This window comes from Cervus elaphus, chromosome 12 (genome assembly GCF_910594005.1).
Source record: "Cervus elaphus chromosome 12, mCerEla1.1, whole genome shotgun sequence".
NCBI lineage: Eukaryota > Metazoa > Chordata > Mammalia > Artiodactyla > Cervidae > Cervus > Cervus elaphus.
The window spans coordinates 87843224-87869249 of NC_057826.1; the positions used below are offsets into that span (position 1 = coordinate 87843224).

The 26026-nt window shown below is 48.9% G+C and overlaps 1 protein-coding gene and 1 long non-coding RNA gene across 5 annotated transcripts in view; one reads left to right on the plus strand and one right to left on the minus strand.

The window, feature by feature from the left end:
- LOC122704843 overlaps window positions 1-2349 on the minus strand; it is a 46718-nt gene extending 44369 nt beyond the window's left edge. For all 3 annotated transcript variants that reach the window (XR_006343953.1, XR_006343954.1, XR_006343952.1), the window contains exon 1: window positions 1483-2349. This is a non-coding gene — a long non-coding RNA (uncharacterized LOC122704843). The remainder of the gene's footprint in view (window positions 1-1482) is intronic.
- Window positions 1001-17009, plus strand: LOC122704840 (cartilage intermediate layer protein). 2 transcript variants are annotated; one of them, XM_043919897.1, is made up of 9 exons: window positions 1001-1286; window positions 2890-3056; window positions 5684-5776; window positions 6737-7006; window positions 8480-8662; window positions 9045-9359; window positions 10152-10260; window positions 11601-11758; window positions 13942-17009. In XM_043919897.1, the coding sequence occupies exons 2-9, from the start codon at window positions 2996-2998 to the stop codon at window positions 16299-16301; spliced, it is 3549 nt and encodes a 1182-aa protein (XP_043775832.1). In that variant the 5' UTR covers window positions 1001-1286; window positions 2890-2995; the 3' UTR covers window positions 16302-17009. The 2 variants fall into 2 exon arrangements, with proteins under 2 accessions (XP_043775832.1, XP_043775833.1); XM_043919898.1 differs by lacking the exon at window positions 6737-7006 and having other exon boundaries at window positions 1002-1286.
- The last annotated feature ends 9017 nt before the right edge of the window (window positions 17010-26026 follow it).

Here is a 26026-nt window from a genome sequence, read left to right on the forward strand (position 1 = left end):
TGGAGGGCCACATGAGCCAGGCCTCCGTCTCCAGGCCCCACATAAGGCAGAAAGCCCAGCCTAGGCCCGTTGAGCCTGGGATGTAAGGCAAACCTTGGCAACTCCTGCGGTCTCCCTGGTTCACCCCCTCCCCATCTTGTGCCTTCACCCAGGACTCTCTCCTTGGGTGGTCCATAAACCAGCCCATCAAAATCACCTGGGAGCTTGTCAGAAATGCAAAGTCTCCAAAGGAAAAAAAAAATGCAAAGTCTCAGGCCTCGCTTCAGATCTACTGAACCAGAAAGCCTGGGTGTGGGGTCCAGCATCTGTGCTTTCACAAGCTCTCCAGGGGTTTCTAATGCATGCTACAATTATAGAACTGCTGCCTGTGAGGAGAGGCAAGCTCATGCCGCGGGGGGAGGCAGCTAAAGTCTGGAAACACGAGCAGCTGCTTATGCCACCTGTGTGTAAGGTGGCTGCTCATTGCTGGTGGGTGCCCGTACCCAAAGTACTCTCACACGCACACACACACTCTCTCTCACACACACACACTTGCACATATATGAGCATCTGGCACGATCTCAGAGAATCCATATGCAGGGATTCCTCTCAGATCCATTGGGTATAGGCAGGCACCCAAATGAAGGCAGGAAGGGGTGAAAGAACTGTTCTCCTCCTGGCCCCACAATCCCTCTGCCCCTTGTCCCTTCAGAGGGTCCCTGAGTGCTCCCTCAGAGCCACAGAGGCCGAGTAGTTGCCCAATCAGACAAGGCAGCCCGGGTTGAGAGGCCAGGTGATCCGTGTGCCTAAGAGAACTCGGGGTATGTGCTAAGGGCAGCAAAGTTCTTTCTCTGCATAGGTGGGCCGGGGCCAGGGAATGTTGGGGATCAGCAGGCAAAGCTTAGGCAAGAGCATACCACCCCGAGCCATGAAGCGCCACCCACACGTAGAATTCCCCAGAATTGGCCCCTCCCCAGGGCTGCTGCCCGAGCCCCTGCCTCCCCACCCATCCCTCTGCTCTGGTGTATGGAGCCCCCGGGCAGCTGCCCACCTGGCCCATCCCCAGGCCCTGCGGCATCTCCCCCTGAGGGTCTGGAAGTGAAATCGGGCCTCTGGAAGCCGCTGGGGATGTGGGGAGGGGAGGAGAAGGCTGAGCTTCCTCAGGCTCAGATCTGGTTTCGCGGCTGCTTCCCGTGGCGCACTGCCACAGGCTGAGCCTCCAGCTGTGCTATATAAGGCCCGGTGGCTGGCCTGCTGGAGAGAGGAAAGCGTGGAGCCCCCAGCTGAGGAGTCCTGCTCAAGACACGGTGAGCCCCACTCCTGTTCTCCTTAGCCCGCCCCTGCACCCCTCAGCCTGGCTCAGCTGCCCCTGGGCACCCCTGGCCAGCTGCCTCACTTCCCGCAGACAAGACTCGCCTTTCTTCCTTGGAGCTGGCCCCAAGTCTTCTCCCTCCCCGACGTGAGGATAGGGGCCCTCAGAGGGCCCCTGTCAGGGTCGCTTACCTCTGGGTACTTGCCCTTTTTCCTGCGGTCAGCCAGCCTTCTCTGTCTGAGCGCTCTGAGACCTGCGGATTGGGGAGCCTCACCAGCAGAGCTTATGCTGAGGAAACTTCCGTGGGCTGCCAGATGGGAAATGGTTTTTCCACAAGGTGCCTCAAGCCACTTTGGCTCCAGACAGTCCCAGAGCAGTCCCAGACTGAGGGCCGTGCAGGCCCTGGGGAGCGCTCAGCCCTCGGCTCGGAGCCCACAAGAGCTGGAGACCCTGGAGACCCTGGAGACCCTGCACTCCGTTCTCAGGGCTGAGAGACGGGTAGCGGAGTTAGCGGCCTTAGAGCTGGATGGTCTGCAGCGTGGGCTTGGTCTGTTCTTCTTCTGGGACAACTAAGTGCTTTTGAATCTCTTTTTCCAGAAAGGAGGACTCTCCCATTTCTCACCACACCCTGGACTTTGGAGGTTGAAGTGAATCCCTCTTGAATTTCCAGGCACTGGTCAGAATCTGGGTTGGCCAGAGGTCTGGGGAGAGAGAAAATTGAGCGGGAGCCTGGGTCCTGGCCCTATTACCAGGCCAGGGGAGAACAGGGGAGCTCCTCTTCCTGTCCCTGCAGCCCCTAACCCCCACTCAGCAGTTACTGGGGGGCCCTGGCCTCTCCCGTGGGTCCCCGCTGCTCTCCTCCAGCAGGCTCCTGGCTGTGTGACTCCTAGGCAGGCCAGAAATGTGTTCCATCTGCAGCCTGTGCACATCTGGGAATGTGTTCACGGAGCTGGTGTGTCTGAATCATCTGCACCCTCCAGCTTGCCGGTCCTGTGAGAGGCTGCTGTGGTGGGGCCGGGGCTGCCCAGCCTTCATATGTAGCCCTGCTGTGCAGGAACGTGAGTCCCACCAAGGGCAGCAAAACAGGTCCCCAAGCCTGGGTCTTGGAAGTGAGTCACCCAGAGGATGCTGGGGGTGAGCCCAGGCACCCCCTCACTGGCAAGGAAACATCTCACCCCGACTGTCCCTTATGTCCCATCTCGAGGTGGGGTCCTAGCACCTGGACCTGGGGTTTGAATCCAGGTCTGCCTCATGTGAATGAGATTCTGACTCTCTGCCTTTCCCAAGCTGCCCAGATTTGCAATGTGGGCAGGTATCATCCTCACAAGACTTCATTCTGTCCACCTTTCACCTTTGATAGGTCAAGAAATAGTTCTGGGGACTTCCCTGGCAGTCCAGTGGTGAAGATTCCATACTTCCAATGCAGGGGGTGCAGGTTCAATCCCTGGTTGGGTTACTAAGACCCCACATGTGGCAAGGTGCAGCCAAAAAAATAAATGAATAAAAAAGTTTTTAAAAGAAAGAAAAGAAATAGTTCTGCTCAAAACCTCGGAGTCAACTCAGAGATATGGAACCTGACGAGCTTTGTTTCTTTGCAGGTCACTGATCTGAGAAACTTCTCAGGGATTGCATTCCAGGGACTCCAACTCTGTGAAGGAACCCTCACTCAGCTCCTGCCCCTTTCCCCACAGGACCGGGGGAAAGATGGCGGGGACGAAGGCCTGCATGTTCTTTCTCCTAGTTTTGGAGATCACCTCAGCGTTGGGTACAGGCTAAGTATCTCCTGTCTCTCTAAGCTGCTACTTGCCATAGGGAAGTCACATTTGGTCTGGGACCCAACTCTGCACCTGCCTTAAACTATAGCCGTGGCACTAAGACCCGAGGCTGGTTTATCTATTTATTCATAGTTTATACCCTGCTTGTTTTCCTAAAGGGTTTAAGATAGGTCCCAATGTTAAAACTCACAGGACAGAATCTTTTAAATGAGGAGAGGGATAAGCTGTCATTCAGAAGGAGGAAAAAAGATAAAGAGGGTCACCACTGCCCCCTGAGTGCTAAATTTGGCTCTGAGCTTCCTGATAGCCAAAGCAAAAGGAATCCCTGAGTTGTCACATCCGGATTTAGGGTGAAATCTGATTTTAGTTTCATGAAAATTCATTTAGACCCTGTAGCCAAATTTCACAGAGACACTAGAACCCCTTCTGGTCTCCTTGTCCTTGGACCCCATTCTCTGGTGACTGCAAGTTTGCCAGGGAACAGGTGGAGAGAATTTACCCGGTGGGCTCCCCGAGGCATCTGAGCATCAGAGCTCACAGCACCAGGCTGCATACTCTCTCCCACCTCCCTTTCTTTTTCTGATTTCTAGCCACATACTCAGGTAAAGCAAAAAATGCTCAGAATTCTCCTTAGAGCTATGAGCACTGCAGGCTTTGTGACTGCAGATGCAGGAACAAGGGCTGTCTGAGCATCTTGCCAAACCCTCTATGTGCCCACCTCCTGCCTTGCTCTTTCTACCCTGACAGCTGTTGGTGATGAAGATGATTGACATTCAGCAATCTGAAGGGAAATCAGATTAATTTGATTAAAAGAGCTACCATCACCCCCAGTTAAGCAGCAAAGAGAATACTAATTTGACTCTCCCATGAGAGTGAATTGCCTTTTGAAGCTTTTGCAGGCCTCTGCTGTCCTCTCACCTTTCTGTTTTGGAGCCTCCAACTCAGCCTCAGGTGGGTTGGGCCTGGAGGCTCACTGCCTGTGGCTCAGAGGTCCCCATACCCTTCCTCAGGGAGAGTTTGCCAGCTGTGGTCAGAAAACTAAAGGACTGGGACTTCCCTGGTGGCCAGTGGTTACGACTTCATACTTCCCGTGCAGAGGCACTGACTCAGTCCCTGACTGGGGAACTAAGCTCCCACAGGCTGCATGGTGTGGCCAAAAAAAAAAAAATTAAAGGTCCACTCCTCCAGCCAGATTCTATGAGGGTGAGGGTGGATTCCCAAAGTCAAACTTTGCCAGGAGGAGGGAAACGGACATCTGTTGTCTAGGTCTTGAGCTAAATGGAGTTGCTAATACTTTATTCAGCAAACATTCTGTGCCAGGCATTATTCTAAGTGGATTTTATGAAGACGCATATTTAATCCCTATAATCATCTGAGATGGGGACTATTATTATCCTTACTTTATGATGAGGGGTCAGATGAGTTAAGTACCTGGCCCAAGGTCACACAGTCAGGAAGTGGCAGTGTCCGGGGCTCATAGTCTCAATCGCCAGGTACTTCAGAGACTTTGTGTTTCCTTATGGAATCCTCATGCCAACTGGACCACCACATGTGCAGTGGAAACTAATATCTCTGTTTTACAAGATGAGGAAAGTAAGGTTCCATCTGCCAAGAAGGATGGGCTCAGATCCTACAGGAGCAGCCCTGGCTGCCTTGCAGCATCCCCTGGTCCATTTTCTAGAACAAACGCAAAAAGAGAACCACACTGGTTGAGCATGCACTGCATGCCAGGTCCCTTTAGCTTCACCATCACCTTGAAAAGGCACCATGACCCTGTGATGCAGTGATTGTTGGCGCAGCTCTATTTACAAAAAATAATAATTTATTTTAATTGGAGGCTAATTACTGTACAATATTGTGGTGCTTTTTGCCATACATTGACATGAATCAGCCATGGATGTACATGGTCCCCCCATTGTGAACCCCCCTCCCTCTTCCTTCCCCACCCCATCCTACCCCATCCCTCTGGGTTGTCACTGGCTTTGAGTGCCCTGCTTCATTCATCGAACTTGCACTGGTCATTTATTTTACATATGATAATATACATGTTTCAATGCTATTCTCTCAAATCATCCCACCCTTGCCTTCTCTCACACAGCCCAAAAGTCTGCTCTTTACATCTGTGTCTCTTTTGCTGTCTTGCATATATGGTCGGTCATTACTGTCTTCTAAATTCCATATATATATGTGTTCATACACTGTATTGGTGTTTCTCTTTCTGACTTTTACTTCACTCTGTATAATAGTTTTCAGTTTCATCCATCTCATTAGAACTGACTCAAATACGTTCTTTTTTGTAGCTGAGTAATATTCCATTGTGTATATGTACCACAACTTCCTTATCCATTCACCTGCTGATGGACATCTAGGTTGCTTCCATGTCCTAGCTATTGTAAACAGGGTAAAACTCTATTTTATGAGGAAACAAATTTAAAAGAATAAAGCTTTTGAGGTCATATAGCCAGTCAATGGCAGAGTGAGACTCTGAACCCACGCCCAGCACTCACGTTCCATCCCCCACATCACACTGCTTCCCTACGTCCTGAGAGGCTAGTAGCAGGGCCCTGCTAGACCCCTGTAACTTTCTTGACTTCTCACTTCTCCTCCTGGCCCTCAGGGAGGCAGATGATGCTCACTCAGTCAGTAAGAAGAGTCCAGCCTGGGAAGAGGACCTCAGGTGTCTTTGTCAAGCCTGCTAACCTCCTGGACAGTGAGTTGTGGCTGGAGCAGGGAGCATGGGGGTGAGGGGGTTGCTCTTAACTGAGCTTGTTAAGAGAATCTCTGCAGTTGGGGGGGCGGGCAAGGTCAGGGTTCCATAGACAAAATGCTTTGCTCAGTTGTGTCCAACAATCTTTGCGATCCTTTGGACTGTAGCCTGCCAGGCTCCTTTGTCCATGGGATTTTTCAGGCAAGAATACCAGAGTGGATTGCCATTCCCTTCTCCAGGGGATCTTCCTGACCCAGGGATTGAACCCACATCTCCTGCATTGCAGGCAGATTCTTTTACCCACTGAGCCATTTGGGAACTTCCACAGAAATCTACTTTTAAAAGGCATTTGAGGACTTCCCTGGCATCCAGTGGTTAGGACTCAGTGCTTCCCCTGCAGGGAGTCTGGGTTCAATCCCTGGTCAGGGAACTTAAAAAAAAAAAGGGTACTTGGCCAACATCTCTGTCCAGGCAGAGGGACCAAGTATATAGGACAGCTCAGAAGCATGAAGCTGCCTGATAGACCCCAGGAATGCTGTAGGGCTTGCTCGGGCCAGAGCGCACACAGGCTGGCAGGGAGAAAGCAGAGAGAGGAGGGTGGAGGTACCAGCTCATCAGCCCCTTAATACCTGGCTAAGGGTGTTAAAGCTGGGAGCGATGTGGCCCCGGCTGCATGGAGAAAGCTCACCCTGACTGCAGTATTGGAGAGGAGTGGGGATGGATTAGGGAAGCTGGAGGTAGACACCAGGCAGGAAGTCACTGACATGGTATAACCAGGCTGCTGAGAATCTTTGGCAGCGGGGTGTGCGGAAGGGTGAGAGAGTCTAGAAATGCTGCACAGAGATGTGATGGGGCCTGAGACCAGTGAGGGGCAGGTGAGGGGTAGCGGGGATGACTCCCGGCGTTGAGCTCACCAGGGGCTCCCACCTGGCTCCCACCTGGCTCTCTCTGGCTCTCTCTCAGGTCCCGGGGAGTGGACGACCTGGTTCAACATTGACCACCCGGGTGGGCAGGGTGACTACGAACGGCTGGATGCCATTCAGTTCTACTATGGGGACCGGGTGTGCGCTCGGCCCCTGCGGCTAGAGGCTCGAACCACCAGCTGGACACCTGCGGGCAGCACTGGCCAAGTGGTCCACGGCAGCCCCCTCGAGGGCTTCTGGTGCCTCAACAGGGAGCAGCGACCCGGCCAGAACTGCTCTAATTACACTGTGCGCTTCCTCTGCCCTCCAGGTGAGCCTGGCCAGTCCCCACTCCCTGCTTCTCACCAGCCTCCCCACAGCGGGAGGCCAGGGCCTGCGTCTGGCCGTGGAAACTCTGTATATCGCACACATACACGTGCTTCAACTCCACAATAACCCGTTAGTTCCATGAGAGCCATAATGTTCCCAACGGTGTTCTGTGTTGATGGATAGTTTCCTTTCAATCCATTTTACTGATGGGGAAGACCACAGGCTCTGGAGTTGGACTGCTTTGAATCTGGGCCCACTGTCTCTATGTGTTCCTTAGGCAGATTTTCTGAAACTCTCTGAGCCTCAGGTTTCTCACATGTGGAAGAGAGGTATTAATATACCTTCATGGGGGGTTTTGGGCTTCCCTAGTGGCTCAGACAGTAAAGAATCTGCCTGTAATTCAGGAGACCTGTGTTCAATCCCTGGGTCAGGAAGATCCCCTGGAGAAGGGAATGGCAGTATTCTCGCCTGGAGAATTCCATGGACAGAGAAGCCTGGTGGGCTACAGTCCATGGGGTCGCAAAGAGTTGGACGTGACTGAGCGACTAATATTTTCACTTTATGGAGGTTTTTATGAGCATTAAATTAGATAATAAATGCAGAGGGCTTAACGCAGGTGAACGCCCACTAAGTTTTCATTTCTATTTTAGTTCCTCTGTGCCAGACACTGCTAGTTATCTCCATTACTCAACTTTCACAACTGACTGTGAGGAATCTCTATTTTGAAAAGTTATTCCAGGTTCACAGAGGTTAGGGAACTTCTTGGAATGACACAGCTGGTCAGTGGAATGCTGGGATTTAAACCCAGGCCTGTGTTCGCAGAGTCCAAGAGTTCATGCTCTTTCTGTCCTCTGTCCCCATACTGGGTAATTCAGAGCCAGCTGCAGGCCTGTCCATTACTGACTGTGCGTCCTGCCTTCCTGGGGGTCCGCCATTGCACACGGCCTGACCCTGAAGGCTCAGGTGGCAGTGGCAGTCACCTGGATCGGGCACCCAGGCTGGGCAATGTCTCAGGGTGAGGTTCGAGGCCCCCGTTTTTTTGCACACAGGCCTCAGATCAAGGATGAGGAGTGTAGGCAGAGGGGCCTTGATGTTGCTGAGGCCCCTGGTCTTGACTTCCCAGGGCCCCTTCTGCAGGAGCAGGAGCTGTTTTCACACAGGGAGAGAGTAAAGATGGTGCTGTCCTCCACATGCAAGGACAGCACATCAAAGTCCCAGCGCTTGGCCAGTAAGTCCCTCTCAGGGGCACCTATAGCCCATTTGGTGGTGTCATTGTGAAAATTAAGAGACATCACTTCCTCAAGTCTCTTGGTGTCCATCTGTTGGAAAATTCCTTGCAGGAAATATAAATATCAAAGACATCTAGGATGTAAATGGAGGCGTGGATCTCTGAGAAAAAGCAGCCTCAGGGTCGGGCATCCTGATGGAGTCCCCTTGGGAGGGAAGTCAGACCGCCTGCTGGTCTTCTTTGTAGGATCCTTGCGCCGAGACACGGAGCGCAGCCTCTGGAGTCTGTGGTCTCCCTGGAGCAAGTGTTCTGCTGCTTGTGGTCACCCTGGGGTCCAGACCCGATCACGCACCTGCTTGGCGGAGACAGTGTCGCTGTGCAGTGAGGCCACCGAGGAGGGCCGGCATTGCATGGAACAGGCCTGTTCAGGTACCACCCCTGCTCCTGGTACCAGGTAGGGCATGGGGCTGGGGCTGAAATAGCCTAGAAGAGGTTAGAGGATCAGACTGAGACAGGTTCATTCATTCATTCATCCACGCATCAAGTAATTCTGTGCACTGATGGGGGATTTAGGGGATAATGTGGGAGCAGGATCAATCATCGTCACTTAGGGGACTCAGTTCCGTCCTCCTAGAGGAGGTGTCCTGAGCTAAGTCTTGAAGGATGAGTAGGAATTAGTTACGCAGGCTGCTAAGGAGGGTAACAAAGGCCTAAGGATGAGAAGGAGCATATGAGACTCTGCAGGTGGGACATGGCTGAAGGAGGGCCAGAATCCATACATGCCGTCCTGATGTGGCCTCTTTTTCCACAGCCTGTGACCTTACCTGCCCCATGGGCAAGCCGAATGCTGAGTGTGATGCGTGCATGTGTCAGGACTTCGTGCTCTATGGGGCTGTCTCCCTCCCTGGGGGTGCCCCAGCCCCAGGGGCTGCTGTCTACCTCCTGAGCAAGACACCTAAGCTCCTGACCCGGACGGACAGCAGTGGGAGGTTCCGAGTCCCTGGGTTGTGCCCCGATGGCAAAAGCATCCTGAAGATCACAAAGACCAAGTTTGTGCCTATCCACCTCACGGTGCCTAAGACTAGACTGAAGGCAGCTACCATCAGGGCGGAGTTTGTGAGGGCAGGTACTGAAGTTCTCTGGGGTCGGGCTGGGGAGGAAGGCTGGACTTTTAAATACAAGGATTCTAGTACTCAGAGCTGGCTTCCCAGCTTTCCCAGAGTAAAACTAAAAAATCCACAAGTTCCAACATCATCTGGCTCCCCACCCCCCACCCATTACTTACCGTCTCTCCTCTTCTCTCCTCTCCTATTACAGTCCCCACCACCCCCACTGAGTCACTCTACTACAGTTACAAAGGCTTCCTATCTATTCCTCAACTACACAGGTGCACACCTGCCTCAGGGCCTTTGCACTTGCTATATACTCTGCTTGGAGTATTCTTCCCCCAGATAGTGGCATGGCTTGCTTCCTCAGATGTATAAGTTCTTTCCTGCCAACTAATCTAAAAGAGTCAATGACAGTATAGTGTAAGGCTTGGAGGTCGTAGAGAGAGAGGCTGGGGAAATTCAGAAACAGTGCAGAATGGCCAGAAAATTCTGCTGGAATCAGAAGACAAGGTACTGCACTATTTGCAACAGCCAGCTCTGTCTCAAGGGCAATGCTGGGGAATCTTGCCTGGTACAGAGTCCCCTTGGCTCGCCACTGCCTCACCCAGATACTGCCCAAAAGGCTATGGGAGCGGGTCCCATCTGAGTGGATGGAGGGAGTGGACTCTGTTAGGACCATTAGAAGCGGGCTAGGGTGTATGTGTGAAATTGTACAATTTTAACACATGTCAAAATACCTGAGGGGGCAAGGCTCTGGAGAACCTGTCACAAAGAAAAACCCCAGACACCGTTTCTCATCCCTGTCTCAGAAACGCCGTACATTGTGATGAACCCTGAGACGAAGGCACGAAGAGCCGGGCAGAGCGTGTCCCTATGCTGTAAGGCCACAGGGAAGCCCAAACCAGACAAGTATTTCTGGTGAGTATGCTGCCACGTATCTGGCCTGATTCTCCTCTTGGAAAACCAGAGCTTTCTTGCACTGGGTCTGGAGTTGTCAATCATGACAATAACCAGCAGAATAAAGTTACAAGTAAGGCTCTGGTGTGGCTTCCTAGGCACTGCAGTGGTGAAGAGCCTGCTGCCAGTGCAGGAAATGCAAGAGACGTGGGTTCGATCCCTGGGTCAGGAAGATCCCCTGGAGTAGGAGATGGCAACGCACTCCAGGATTCTTGCTTGGAAAATTCCATGGACAGAAGAGCCTGGAAGGCTACAGTCCATGCGGTCACAAAGAGTCGGATGTGACTGAGCGTGCATGCACCCCCACACACAAAGCCCTGGTCCATCATCAGGGAATGGACACTTAAAAGTGGGGGCCAGTTGGGGACTTCTCTGGTGGTCCAGTGGTTAAGACTGCAAGGGGTGTAGTTTTGATCCCTTGTCAGGGAACTAAGATTCTAATATGCAGTGTGGTTCAGCCAAAAAAAAAAATGTTTTTTTAAAGTTGGGGCCAATAGGGTTGAGGCCACTCAGACAACCAGCAAGCCCTGTTGTCCTATTGAAGCTGGGGTCCCTACAGAGCCACTGTGGTCTTGGGGTCCTGACTCTATATCCTTGGGACACAGAACCAGGTTTCCCAGTCCTAACTTCCCAAAGGCAAACAAGGTTAGAGTTCCCAGTGGCTGTCCTTTACCCTTCACAAACATTTTACAGCCATTATCTTATTTGACCCTCTCAACAATTCTATCGGAGAAGGCAATGGCACCCCACTCCAGTACTTTTGCCTGGAAAATCCCATGGATGGAGGAGCCTGGTAGGCTGCAGTCCATGGGGTCACTAAGAGTCGGACACGACTGAGCGACTTCACTTTCACTTTTCACTTTCATGCATTGCAGAAGGAAATGGCAACCCACTCCAGTGTTTTTGCCTGGAGAATCCCAGGGACAGGGGAGCCTGGTGGGCTGCCGTCTATGGGGTTGCACAGAGTCGGACACGACTGAAGTGACTTAACAGCAGCAGCAGCAATAATTCTACAGATCAGCTAGGAATCATAGCATCTATTTCATATGAATGGAACAGGAAGTTGAAGCTCAGAGGTGAAAGGATTCATCCAAGGGTCCATAGCCAGCCAGCAGAGGGGCTGAGACTGCGAAGCAAGTCCCCTGGCTCCCAGGCCAGTCAGTGCTCTTGAATGAGTCAAGTCAGTTGCAGAGTTGGCATCTGCAGGGAACTGTCCATCATCTGCCTGGCTCCTGACACTGTCCTTAAGGATACCAGCCCTTCCACTGCCCCCTCAGGCTGTCCCTCTCCATCCCTTGCAGGTACCATAACAACACACTGTTGGACCCCTCCCTCTACAAGCATGACAGCAAGCTGGTGCTGAGGAATCTGCAGCGGGACCAGGCCGGGGAGTACTTCTGCAAGGCCCAGAGCGATGCTGGGGCTGCGAAGTCCCGCATCGCCCAGCTGACTGTCATAGGTAAGCCTGGCAGGGCCCCTGGGGAACCCCTGCCACAGCGGGCATAACCGAACAGTCAAAACGTGGGCTGTCCTGGGCTGGGCGCAGTGCTGTGCTTTCTGGGGCACAAAGATGGCACAGACCTGGGTCCTACCCTCCCAGATCTGCCACTCCAGGAGGGGTGGAGAAATAAGGGACAAGTCAGTAGAGAGAGAAAAAATGCAGCTGAAACAGGAGATAAGGAGTTGTGGATATTACAGATGAGAAACAGAGAACTTCCAGGTGGGAAGGACTGTTGTGGCTTGTTGCTGGAGGCTTAAACGGTGGTTTTGGCTTTGGTCACCCACTGGGATCAACTATTGAGTTTTTTTTTAACTTTTAATTTTGTATTGGGGTATAGCCGATTAGGGCTTCCCTGGTGGCTCAGTGGTAAAGAATCTGCCTGCAATGCAGCAGTTGCAGGAGATGCAGTTTCGATCCCTGGGTCGGGAAGAACCCCTGGAGGAGGGCTTGGCAACCCACCCAGTATTCTTGCCTGGAGAATCTCAAGGACAGAGGAGCCTGGTGGGCTACAGTCCACAGGGTCACAATGAGTCGGACACGACTGAAGTGACTTAGCACGTGTGCACAAATAACTGATTAACGATGTTGTGGTAGTTTCAGGTGAAGAGTGGAGGGACTCAGCCATATGTGTACATTTATCCATTCTCCCTCAAACTCCCTTCCCATCCCGGCTGCCACATAACACGGAGCAGAGTTTCCTGTGTTATACAGTAGGTCCACCTGTGAGTTCTTAAAAAATATTGTTGCCTGGGTTTTACCTCCAGGGAGCTTGATTTTATTGCTTTGGAATGTGGCCTGGGAACACTCAGGTTAAAAGCTCTCCCCAGGAATTCTAATTCGTGGCCAGTATTGTGAACCCCTGATGTTAAACAATGACCAGGGTCTGTGTGCAGGGAGGTGGGGGAGTTCCAGATCAAGGGCCAGCGTGAGCAAAGTTAGAGAAGCAGGCAACTGAGGGGGCTTTACAAGAAAGGGTGACCTGATTAAAGCTGGCTTCTAGAAGTGAGCTGGAGGAGGGGAGACCAGAGGCTGAGACCAGTCAGGAACCTGTACTTGCGAAGTGAGGGGGAAGGAGGATATCTTAGTAATTGGCCTAAACAAAACCAAACAAAAGGCAGGAGGAAGTTTGTTGGGAGGAATCTGGAATATTTCACAGACTCCAGTGAGCAACACAGCTGAGGACAGACAGGACACAGGGCACTTGGACCTTGGCGGATGAGATGTGGAACCCTGTCAACAACCGTGGTTCCCAGCTCGTTATACCAGCGCTCCCTGCTTGTCACAGTTATTCTTAATACTTCACATGTTTAATATTTTAAACTAAAAAGTAGTTTACTATTCTAAAGCTAAATTTATAGATAATAACTATATGTGATTTTAAGATATCTATATGGACATGCTCCTAATGACGTAAAATGGAAATATAAAAAAATAATTTTAATGCAAAATCATATGTGTTTAAAGATGTAAGTGTTCATGACACAAGAACACCCACCAGGAAGTCAGACACTTGCACTTGAATCCAGTCACTATGAATGTGACGTGTAGTGGGGCATTGTTTCACATTCCTTGGGCAGTTGTAGGGAGGTGATTTTTCTGAGACAAGAAGCAGTTCTTGGTATTTTACCAAGCTAAACAAAGTACAATCTTAGCTTGATTTATATGGTAGTTGCATCCTTCAAAAACTCAATGCATGGTAAAACCATGTATAAAAAACCAGGTTCTGATCATTTAAACATGCTTTCCATGTACATGAATGTCTATAGAATATGTGAAAGCAGAATGCAGTAAAATTCTTCATGCCACACAGTGCCAGGCACTGCAGAAAACAGAGCTACAAGCCCGCCCCGCCCATGATAAGCCAGTAGCACTCCCAGTTTTGGTGGTAATTCAGAATACCCTCACAAATTTTCAAGGTCCCTCCAATGACAACCATTACTATAGTGGTCTCTGCAAGGAACTCTGTTTCTCCAAGGATAAAATGGAATTAGTAATGGCTATCCACTCTCCCTCAGAGGAGTTCTGTGAGAGTTGGGACCATGCCAGTGCTTTGAAAACCTGAGGTCAGAAAGGTGAGGTTGAGATGCCCTTCGTGTAGGAAAAGGACTTGCATTTAATGTCTGAACTATTTCCCTCCATAGCCCCTGATGAGATTCCTTGCAACCCAACCCCCGAGAGCTACCTTATCCGGCTGCCCCATGACTGTTTCCAGAATGCCACCAACTCCTTCTACTATGACGTGGGTCGTTGCCCTGTCAAGACCTGTGCAGGGCAGCAGGATAATGGGATCAGGTGCCGAGATGCTGTGGAGCACTGCTGTGGGATCTCCAAAACAGAGGAGAGGGACATCCAGTGCAGCGGGTACACGCTGCCCACCAAGGTGGCCACCGAGTGCAGCTGCCAGCGATGTACGGAGACTCGGAGAATCGTGCGGGGCCGAGTCAGCGCAGCCGACAACGGGGAACCCCTGCGCTTCGGCCACGTGTACATGGGGAACACTCGTGTGAGCATGACTGGCTACAAGGGCACGTTCACTCTCCACGTCCCTCAGGACACAGAGAGGCTGGTGCTCACATTTGTGGACAGGATGCAGAAGTTCGTCAACACCACCAAAGTGCTGCCGTTCAATAAGAAGGGGAGTGCTGTGTTCCATGAGATCAAGATGCTTCGGCGGAAAGAGCCCATCACCTTGGAGGCCATGGAGACCAACATTATCCCCTTGGGGGACATGGCTGGTGAAGACCCTATGGCTGAGCTGGAGATCCCATCCAAGAGCTTCTACCGGCAGAACGGGGAGCCCTACCTGGGAAAAGTAAAGGCCAGTGTGACCTTCCTGGATCCCCGGAATATTTCCACAGCTACTGCTGCCCAGAGTGACCTGAACTTCATCAATGATGAAGGAGACACTTTCCCTCTTCGGACATATGGCATGTTCTCTGTGGACTTCAGGGATGAAGCCACCTCAGAGTCCCTTAATGTTGGCAAGGTGAAGGTTCATCTTGACTCAACCCAGGTCAAGATGCCAGAGCATGTGTCCATGATGAAACTCTGGTCGCTCAACCCAGACACAGGGCTGTGGGAGGAGGAAGGTGACTTCAAACCTGAAAGCCAAAGGCGGAACAGAAGGGAAGACAGGACCTTCCTGGTGGGCAACATGGAGATCCGTGAGAGGCGGCTTTTTAACCTGGATGTCCCGGAAAGCAGGAGGTGCTTCATCAAGGTGAGGGCCTACCGGAGTGAGAGGTTCTTGCCCAGTGAGCAGATCCAGGGGGTCGTGGTCTCTGTGATCAACCTGGAGCCCAGGACTGGCTTCTCCTCCAACCCCAGGGCCTGGGGCCGCTTTGACAGTGTCCTCACGGGTCCCAATGGGGCCTGCCTGCCTGCCTTCTGTGACGACCAGTCCCCCGATGCTTACTCTGCCTACGTCTTGGCCAGCCTGGCTGGGGAAGAACTGGAAGCAGTGGAGTCTTCTCCCAAATTCAACCCAAATGCAATCGGTGTCCCTCAGCCCTACCTCAACAAGCTTAAGTACCGCCGGACAGACCACGAGGACCCACGGGTCAAGAAGACGGCTTTCCAGATCAGCATGGCCAAGCCAAGGCCCAACTCAGCTGAGGAGGGCAATGGGCCCATCTATGCATTTGAGAACCTCCAGGCATGCGAGGACGCACCACCCAGTGCGGCCCATTTCCGGTTCTACCAGATCGAGGGGGATCGGTACGACTATAACACAGTCCCTTTCAACGATGACGACCCCATGAGCTGGACTGAAGACTACTTGGCCTGGTGGCCCAAGCCAATGGAGTTCAGGGCTTGCTACATCAAGGTGAGGATTGTGGGGCTGCCGGAGATAAATGTGCGGTCCCGTAACATGGGGGGCACCCACCGGCGGACGGTGGGGAAGCTGTATGGAATCCGGGATGTGAGGAGCACACGGGACAGGGACCAGCCCAACGTCTCCTCTGCCTGCTTGGAGTTCAAGTGCAGCGGGATGCTCTACGACCAGGACCGTGTGGACCGCACGCTGGTGAAGGTCATCCCCCAGGGCAGCTGCCAACGAGCCAGTGTAAACTCTATGCTGCATGAGTACCTGGTCAACCACCTACCGCTGGCGGTCAACAACAACACCAGCGAGTACACCATGCTGGCGCCCTTGGACCCACTGGGCCACAACTATGGCATCTACACTGTCACTGACCAGGACCCTCGCACGGCCAAGGAGATTGCGCTCGGCCGGTGCTTTGATGGCACATCCGATGGCTCGTCCAGAGTCATGAAGGCCAATGTGGGAGTGGCCCTCACCTTTAACTGCGTAGAGAGGCAGGTGGGCCGTCAGAGTGCCTTCCAGTACCTCCAGAGCACCGCGGCCCAGCCCGCCCCTGAAAGCAGTGTCAGGGGAAGAGTGCCCTCAAGGAGGCAGCGGGCAAGCCAGGGCAGCCAGCGTGGAGGGGTGGCCTCTCTGAGGTTTCCCGGGGCTGCTCAGCAGCCTCTGAGCGACTGAGGCTTGTGATACTTCCCTTCTCCTGCCATCTCACGTGACAGTCGTGTGGGACTGATGCCCAAACTGTCACTCGGTTAATTTAAGCCCATCTGTTCTGGTGCAACTTGCGTGTTTGGTTCTTCATTCCTTCACTTACTTATTGTCTTTGTCTCGTGACCCTGATTGGCATGAAGCCCCTGAAATGTCAGAATAAAGCCCCACTGTCCTGTTCTCTCTCTACAAGAAACACAAGAAATTGGCCGTGGGCAAACTCTGTGGCTTCAAGCGTTCTTCATTTAGTGCCCTACCTGGAAATGTCTTTCATTTTCTTTTTTGCATGGTTTTGCCCACCTCTAATGATAGCCGGATGTTGAAGGTCAAATAATCAATATAAAGCATATTTCTTGGCCTGGCTCCATAGGATGTAAGCAAGGCCTACATCACAGTTCATACATATAAAAGGTGGTGAAATAAAGAAATAAACTATATTGTTATTTGAAATGTTACTAACATTTCTTTGCTGAATCTGGAACTCCAGTGCATGTTCAGTGTTACAGTGTTGAATATATGGTAATCATATTTCCTCTGCCAAATCTGGGAAAAACATCACCTGGTATCCACAACTGCACTCCGTTGCTAACTATATTAATTGTTTCCTTTTATATTGTTCTTGCTAGAAGCCCAGTGTGGCCCAGCACAGATGTCAATAAATGCACATTTTGTACTTGATTTTGAGGTCACTGACCTGTCTTTACCATTAAAGTGAGCTAACTGCTCAGAGGGACAGAGGGGTCTCTGGAAAATGGTCACAAGGTGGCATGAGGCATAGCGCCGCCTAACCCCAAAGTTACAGGGCTGGGTGACTAGGCACATATTCTAGTGGTCAAGTTTGTTCTCATGGGTCATATTTTCCATTTGCAGAGAAGAGCAGAGATTCCTGGAGTTGAAAGCATGTTCTGGGCCCCTGAACAAAGCTGAAAACATGTCCTGATTTTTTTTTTTTTCATCCCTTCCAATACTGGGGAGCTTATACAATGGTTTGGCCCACGGTCCTTTGGCAACCCCCTACGGTGTGCTGCCTTCTCCAGCTGGCTTGGCTGGCCTCACTCAGAAGGATGGGCTTTTTATTTTTTTCATTCCAAGCTCTTCTAAAGATGCCCAGCTTTTCCAGACACCAGACCTCTGTTGTGTATAACAGCCTCTGTCCCTTGAGTAAAACGACTGGTCCAAATGGACAGTTTTTTTTTTTTTTTTTGAAAAGGTGTTTGGTTTAAAATAGTATATCAGAGGCCTAGATGGTGCCAGAGTGATCCTGGGGGCATCCACAGCCAGGGTTGAGTAAGATGCACTGACTGCCTCTTTGCCAACCTCTCCAGAATCTATTATGAAAGAGGCCAAGGGGTGAGGAGAGGGCATCACTTACAATCAGGACAAAATGCTCTCCCTGATCCCCTGGCAGGCCTGGGGCAGCTCCTTTTGGCCACCTCCAGTCTGGCCTGGGTTTGTACTCTTGGCTCAGCATCTGCCCAGTTCCCAGGGGTTTGGTTCATAATTGACTAGAAATTTCTCTGGCTAGGCACCCCACTCCCATGACCTCTGAGAGTTAGTGTATGCAGGGCTAGGGCCTCGCAGCTCTGTGATTGCTCCTTAACCTACTTCCAGGCTATACTTCCCAGGGAGTGGCTCCCACTGACTTCACTGGCTGGGATGACGGGGGGAGTGGCTTTGGCTGCCCCTGCCAAGGAGTCAGTGCTCAGTGATCTATAGCACAGTTGCCTCCCTGCTTCAACCTGATCGTCCAGTTTCCTGCAAACTCATCAGAAGGGGTTGCTGGGGAAAGTGGGCTGACTGGGCTCCCAACCCCTGACCTTCTCTTTCTGTTCTCCATTGAGGACCTGAATAAATGGACTCCAGCAAGTGGCAGCTGCTGGAGTCCATTTTTTTTTTTTCCTTGCTCACCAGATATTTATTGAGTGCCTATTCTATGCAAAGCCATGTGTGCAAGTAGACAGGTCTTCATGAGTATATAAAATATACTACATGGACTCTCCAGGTGGTCCAGTGGTTAAGAATCTGCCTTGCAATACAGGGGATGTAGGATTTGATCCCTGGCCTGGGAACTGAGATCCCACATGCCACAGGGCAACTAAGTCTGCTCACCACAACTAGGGAATCCTGCATGCCTCAACTAAGACTCAATGCAGCCAAAAAGAGCAAAGAAAATAAGCAAACCTACACATAGTGGCACCAGCTTTGGAGGGGTTGGTGGCCAGAGGAGTCTTCTTAGAGGAGATGATGTCTACTTTGAGGTCTGAATGACAGGAGCTGGTATGCTGAAGGTGTGGTTTGTCAGGAGCAAGGGCCACAAGCAGAAACGATTTGTGCAAAACCAGGAAGGTGGAGGTTGGGAGGGGAGGGCAGATACCTCTCTTTCAGACAAGGAACACCGCTGAGTTGAGCTCATGACACCTACTTTTTAAGCATTTTGCTTCTGCAGACAGACAGTCTTCCTTGCTAGCTGTCTGACTTTGGTTAAGTCATTTTCCTCACCTGTAAATGAAGGGGTTGGAGGACTTCCCTGGTGGTCTAGTGGTTAAGACTGCTTCCACCACAGGGAGCACGGGTTCGATCCCTGGTCAAGGAACCCACATGCTACTCTACACAGCCAAAATCAATCAATCAATAAACAAATGGGTTGGTTGTACACCTAAAACTAATATCTAAATTATAAGTAAATAGGAAAAAAATTAAATGGAGGATTTGTCTAGACTGACTCTAAACCATCTCTAAAGTCCTTTCCAAGCTCTTCACTGAGGCTAAAGAGCTCAGTTCCCAAGATGCCTTTGCTTTAACAAACAGCGGATGATTCACTGGGTGTTCCCTTCCCCTGCGGAGACTGCAGACTGGACGGACAAAACATTCATTTCAGAACAGCCCCGGGGTTTTGGGCTCGGCCTGCTGTGCCCTGGCGGATAACCCAGTTACTGAGAGTGAACTGTAAGAAGACAGATGCCAGATGGCGGGGAGGAAGGGCACAGACAGGAAGGTCGAGGGGCCGATCAGACAGTTTCTGCTCCCAACCAAGGAAGCTGCAGGCAGAAAGCTTGCTGCGATTTGGAGAGTTCCAGCAGCTGGGTTGGTAGAGGAGAATGTCACCGAGACGTCAGGATGAGAACAGAGGCTTGAAAGTGAGAGAACTTAGACAAGTTGGAGGCAGTGCAGGACAGGAGGAATTTCGGGCAAAGGGCTATCAGCTAGAGCCAAGGAGTAGTGCTGGGACTGCACACGGGAAGGCTTTTGGTTGGAAGTAACAGGTGCCAGCAGACACCTGGAAGGGCCAGAACCAGGGGCTGCAAAGCCTTCAGAATCCAGGCTGTCACGTTCCGGTTTGCCCCCCCAGTTAATTATGACTTGTGGCCATTTGGTAAGTTATGCCTTTATAAATAGAAATGAAGCATCTATCTTTTCTCTCTACCTGATCCCTCCAGAAACTAGTTTCTTAGTTTGCCAGTAACTTTATCAGGCAAGTAACGAAAGTCAAAGTGGCCTAGTCGTGTCCGACTCTTTGCAACCCCATGGACTATACAGTCCATGGAATTCTCCAGGCCAGAATACTGGAGTGGGTAGCCTTTCTCTTCTCCAGGGGATCTTCCCAACCCAGGAGTCGAACCGGGGTCTCCTACATTGCAGACAGATTCTTTACCAACTGAGCTATGAGGGAAGCCCAAGTAAGGAAGGCTATCTCCTAATAAGTCTTAAGGTACTTGGGAGAAAATGAGAGGAATTCATCCAAATCTATAAATACCACAGGCAGAATCTGTGACAAGGCCTTGGCATGGCTTTCCTGCCTTTGAGAGGCCTTTTAAAAGCTTAGTCTGAGATTCCTTATGAAAAGTTCCAGCACAGCCAACTTGAAAAAGAGCCTTTGAGATCAGTAGTGTGGATGTGTGCTGAGTCACTTCAGTCATGTCTGATTCTGTGTGACCCTATGGATTGCAGCCCACCAGGCTCCTTTGTCCATGGGATTCTCTAGGTAAGAATACTGGAGAGGGTAGCCATGCTCTCCTCCAGGGGATCTTCCCAACCCAGGGATCAAATCCAAGTCTTCTGCATCTTCTGCATTGACAGACAGGTTCTTTACCACTAGTGCCACCTGGGAAGCCCATGTAATCAGTTACACTTGTGTAGATAATCAGGCCAAATTTATGAAAAGCAGATTTATTTCACAAACAAATTAGCCTTAATTCGGCCATATTTGGTAGAAATGAGGGTATTTTAGAGAGAAAAATACATGTTTCAGTGGATATTTAATTCTAGTTTTGTTAATTGAGGTATTTACTGCTAAAGGCTCACTTCTCAGATGGCTCCTTGTTGCTATATTATTGTATGTAAAGTTTGGTTCTGCAGCTTATCACAGTCACCTATCTTTGAATGAAGATAAGTGCCATGACTTGCAACCAGCAGATTATGTATAATGGAAAAGACATCAGATAAAGGATTCTTCACAGCCACTTTCATTCTTCTGAATGAACTGCAACTCCTATTTCTGATACCCAACTTTGACTAGGATTAACACTACCAGACCAGGACAAGAAGATGACATCTGAAGTAGACAGCTGACCCAAGATGCTGGACCAGGTCTGTATACGAATTACTTAGACAATTACTCATACTTTTACTTGCGAACCAAATATATTTTTTGCCTTGGGCTCAGTTATTTGCAAGTTTCAAAACTCAATCCAGTTTCTGGGTTTGTGGCTAGTTACCTCTGTCCAGTACTCCTAGGTTACCTTGGTGGATTTATCTTCTCTAAGGCTCTAAATAAATGGCCCCTAGCAATTTTCTTTTAGAAGGAAAAAAACTTTAGTACCATGCAAGCTAATTTTACTGCCAGTATGATGAAGTGGGACCCTCTTAGCCAGTTAATGACAACTGTTCTGAACCTTGTCATAAGTAATAGTTTTCACTAGATATTAAATATTGGGTAGCTTCTAACAGGATCCAGTGTATTTATGGAACAAGTTTATGGCCTTGACTCTCCCCAGGTTAGTTAGAAAGACGCGCAGTTGTTTTCCCTTGGCTCAAGGTCACCTGTGGGTAGTCCTGGAAACAACCCTTGAACTCTGCCTTTAATGTGAGCATATTGAGTTCTATCAATTTTCCAGTGGTATGACCATGTGACTGAAATATTTGTTAACTCATCTTATGACACATGAAGAATCAAATTTCCGCTTTGAATGATTCTCTCCCTAGTTCAGGAAAAATACTGTGAGAATGTTTTGGTTTAGGAGAATATCGGCTTAAATCTTTACTAATGACATTGTTACTCTGTCAATTTTGATCCCATCTGTAGTTCTGTATAAATTATTGAGCATGCATAATGCACATGAAAGATAAAATAGGCATAAATTGCATTGGAAAACTTGGAATTGACCATTCATCTTTGCCAGACATCTTACCAGTACAGCCCCCTAAAAGGAAAGATAAAACAGAGATATGAAAACCTGACATGGGCAGACATGATAGACCTAGGGCAGGTAAGCAATCCCCTTAACATTGAGGGACAAAATACTTGATCAACTAACGCTTTCTCACTAAAGATTAATGATCAAGGGACTTCCCTGGTGGTCCAGTGGTTAAGACTCCACACTCCCACTGCAGGGGGCACAGGTTCAACCCCTGGTCAGGGAACTAAGATCCTGCATGTCACACAGCAAAAAAAAAGAAAAAGGAATATTATCACATAAGGAGTTCTGGTTAATGCAGATGTACAATACACACTAAAAGGGAGGGAAGAGGCCCAAACAGGCAGAGAAAAAAATTTGCTTAATTTTTTTGGCCATAAAAATCTGAATTTAATTTCATCAGTCTCAATTTAACTCAGTCTTGCTCTATATGCTCTACAAATACTGTCTGTTTCTTTTTAAGTTCCTCTCTCTAATCAGTCTGTTTTTCAACCTCTCCCTCTTACTGTGTGGTCTCTCCTCTCTGTAGGAGCCCCAAGTTTCTTTGCAGCTCAGCTTTCTCTGCTCCCCAGGGCTTATAGAAGAGGTGGGCATCTTTCTTCAAGCTAATGAAGACTGGTGACCTAAGCCCAGATTCCTTGGAGAATCTGATTGGCTCATGGTCAGGCCACTCAAGATGGCTGTTCTCTTGTTCTTTGTACTGCCTCTGCTCAACCAGGCCCTGTTTCACTCACATGAATATCCAGCATCTTAATTATAGGGCTTAATTAGTAACTATGTGCTTGCCCCCTGCCCTGGCTGCTGGTTTCCCTGGTAACTGATGAGTCAACCTGACTTCAATTCCCTTCACCCCCCAAGTATCGAAGATTGCTGCCATGTCTTGTCTGCTGTCTGCTGTACACAGTGGGGCAGATCTCCAGGACCTTTCGGTTTAGATGTGTAAGAACCTCTGTCCAATAAACCATTACTATCTGTTACTGTCTCTCGGCTCTTTGGTCCTGAGGCTAGGCTACAAGGCTTACTAGGCCTGCAGGTGCAGCCCAACAGTGGGTTTACTGGGAGTTTAGAGTTTTCCATTTCCAAACATCAGGGGGTTTTAAATACAACAAATGAGACCTGTGTGACACCAATTCTTTGAAATCTGTTGTGTATGACTTTGTGACCTAGTACTTGGTCAGTTTTTGTAGTTTCTATGTGCGATTTAAAAATTTTTTTTAACTTTTAAACTTAAAAAAAACTTTAAAACAGTATTTATTTATTTTTGACTGTGTTGGGTCTTGGTTTCAGCATATGGGATCGTCACTGTGGCATGCGGACTTCTCTCTAGTTGCAGAGCATGGGCTCTAGGGTGCATCGGCTCTGTAGTGTGGCACTGGTCTCTTTCACTTAGTGTGGCTTTGAGGTTCATCTATATTATAGCATGTATTGATATGCCATTACTTTAAAAATTTTTATTTTTAATTGAGGGATAATTTCTTTATAATGTTGTCTTGGTTTCTGCCAAACCCTTGACATGAATCAGCCATAGGATATGCCATTACTTTTTGTGGCTGAACAGTATTTTATTCTATGGATATACCACCATTTATCTATTAATAAGTTGATGAACATTTGAGTTGTGTCCATTTTTTGCCTATTTTGAATAATGTTGCTATAAACACCCTGTACAAGTCTGTTTATGAACGTATCTTTTCAATTCTCTTAGGTATATACCCAGGAGTAGAATTGTTAAGTCATGTAATATTTCTGGGTTTAATCTTTGAGGAACTGCTAAATTGTTTTCCATAGCAGCTGCATCATTTTACATTCCCAGCAGCACTACTGGAGGGTTGTAATTTTTCTACATCCTTACCTCCACCTGGGTGATTTCTGCTTTTTTGAGTTATAGCCATCTAGTGGGTGTGAAGTGGTATTTCACTGTGGTTTTGATCTGCATTTTCCTAATGGCTAATGATGTGTTGAGCATCTTTTTCCATACTTATTGGCAGATGACACCACCCTTATGGCAGAAAGCAAAGAGGAACTAAAGAGCCTCTTGATGAAAGTGAAAGAGGAGAGTGAAAAAGCTGGCTTAAAACTCAGCATTCAAAAAACTAAGATCATGGCATCTGGTCCCATCACTCCATGGCAAATAGATGGGGAAACAATGGAAACAGTGACAGACTTTATTTTCTTAGGCTCCAAAATCACTGCAGATGGTGACTGCAGACATGAAATTAAAAGATGCTTGCTCCTTGGAAGAAAAGCTATTACCAATATAGACAGCATATTAAAAAGCAGAGACATTACTTTGCCAACAAAGGTGTGTATAGTCAAAGCTGTGGTTTTTCCAGTAGTCATGTATGGATGTGAGAGTTGGACCATAAAGAAGGCTGAGCGCCAAAGGATTGATGCTTTTGAACTATGGTGTTGGAGAAGACTCTTCAGAGTTCCTTGGATTGCAAGGAGATCCAACCAGTCAATCCTAAAGGAAACCAGTCCTGAATATTCATTGGAAGGACTGGTCCTGAAGTTGAAACTGCAATATTTTGGTCATCTGATGAGAAGAACTGACTCATTGGAAAAGACCCTGATGCTGGGAAAGACTGAAGGTAGGAGAAGGGGATGACAGAGGATGAGATGGCTGGATAGTGTCACCGACTCAATGGACATGAGTTTGAGCAAACTCTGGGAGATGGTGATGGACAGGGAAGCTTGGCATGCTGCAGTCCACAGGGTCGCAAAGAGTCAGACACAACTGAGTGACTGAACGACAACATTTGTATATCTTCTCTGGAGAAATTCTTTGCTCATTGTCTTAGTCTATTTGAGCTGCTATAACAAAAACAAAGACCAGGTGACTTATAAACAATAGAAACGCATTTCTTATAGTTCTGGAGGTTGGGAAGTCTGAGATCAAGGTCTGATACATTTGGTATCTGGTGAGGGTCCACTTCTGGCTCATAAGGCGGGAAGGGCAAGAGTGCTCTCTGAGGCCTATTTTATAAGGGCACTGATCTCCTCAATGAGGGCTCTCATGACTTCCCAAATGCCCCAGCCCTTAATATCATCACACTGGGGATTAGGTTTCAACATATGAATTTTGTGAGGACACAGACATTCACCCCCTTTTAAAATTGAGTTATCTTTTTACTGTTGAGTTGTAAGAGTTCTTTATATATTCTGAATACTAGGCCCTTATCAATACTTGATTTGCAAATATTTTCCCCCATTGTATGGGTTGTATTTCACTTTACTGAGAGTGTCTTTTGAAGCACAAAAGTTTTTAATTTTGATAAAGTTCAATTTATTTGTTTTTGGTTGCTTATGTTTTTGGTGCCCTATCTAAGAAACTGTTGCCTAATTCAAGGTCATAAGCTTACATCTTTATTCTCTTCTGACAGTTTTGTAGTTTTAGCATTTGCACTTAGGTCTTTGACTCATTTTGAGTAAATTTATATATTGGATATAGATAGAGATCCAACTTCATTTGTATGTGTATATCCAGTTGACCCAGCATCATTTTTTTTTTTTGGTGAAGATTCTTCTTTCTTATTGAGTGGGCTTGGCACTCATTGAAAATCAATTGACTGTAAAAGTGAGGATTTGTTTCTGGATTTTCAATTCTATTCTATTGCTCTGTATGTCTATTCTTATGACAGTATTCTCTGCCTTTATTACTGTAGCTTTGTAGTAAGTTTTGACACCAAGAAGTGCGAGTCTTACAAGTTTGTTCTATCAATTTTTATTATCTGAAAATGTCTTTTAATTTTGTCTCAATGCTTGAAGACTGTTTTGCCACTACACAAATACTAATTCAATTTTATTCATATAATTTTTAACAATTATATATTTTTAAAAAGATTTATTGCTTGCTTTTTGGCCGCGCTGGGTTTTGGTTGCTGCATGTGGGCTTTCCCTAGTTGCGGCGGGCGGGGGCTGCTCTCTAGCTGCGGTATGCAGGTTTCTCACTGCGGTGACTTCCCTGGTGGTGGAGCACAGGCCCTAGGTGCACGGGCTTCAGTAGTTGCAGCATGTGGGCTCAGATTTGTGGCACATGGGCTTCATTGTCTCCCAGCATGTGGGATCTTCCCAGACCAGGGATCGAACCAGGGACCCTTGCATTGCAAAAGGATGCTTAACTGCTGGACCAGCAGGGAAGCCCTATTTATTTTTTAAACTAAAAAAAATTTTTTTGGCTGTGTCACCCATCATGTGGGACCTTAGTTGCCCTGTGTGTGTGTGTGTGTGTCAGTCGCTCGGTTGTGTCCCACTCTTTGTGACCCCATGGACTACAACCCA

Coding starts and splice junctions, on each gene's coding strand:
- LOC122704840 (XM_043919897.1), top strand. CDS start 2,996: ATGGCGGGGACGAAGGCCTGCATGTTCTTTCTCCTAGTTTTGGAGATC. Junction 7,007..8,479: donor GCGCTTCCTCTGCCCTCCAG/GTGAGCCTGGCC, acceptor TCTTCTTTGTAG/GATCCTTGCGCCGAGACACG. Junction 11,759..13,941: donor CGCCCAGCTGACTGTCATAG/GTAAGCCTGGCA, acceptor TTCCCTCCATAG/CCCCTGATGAGATTCCTTGC.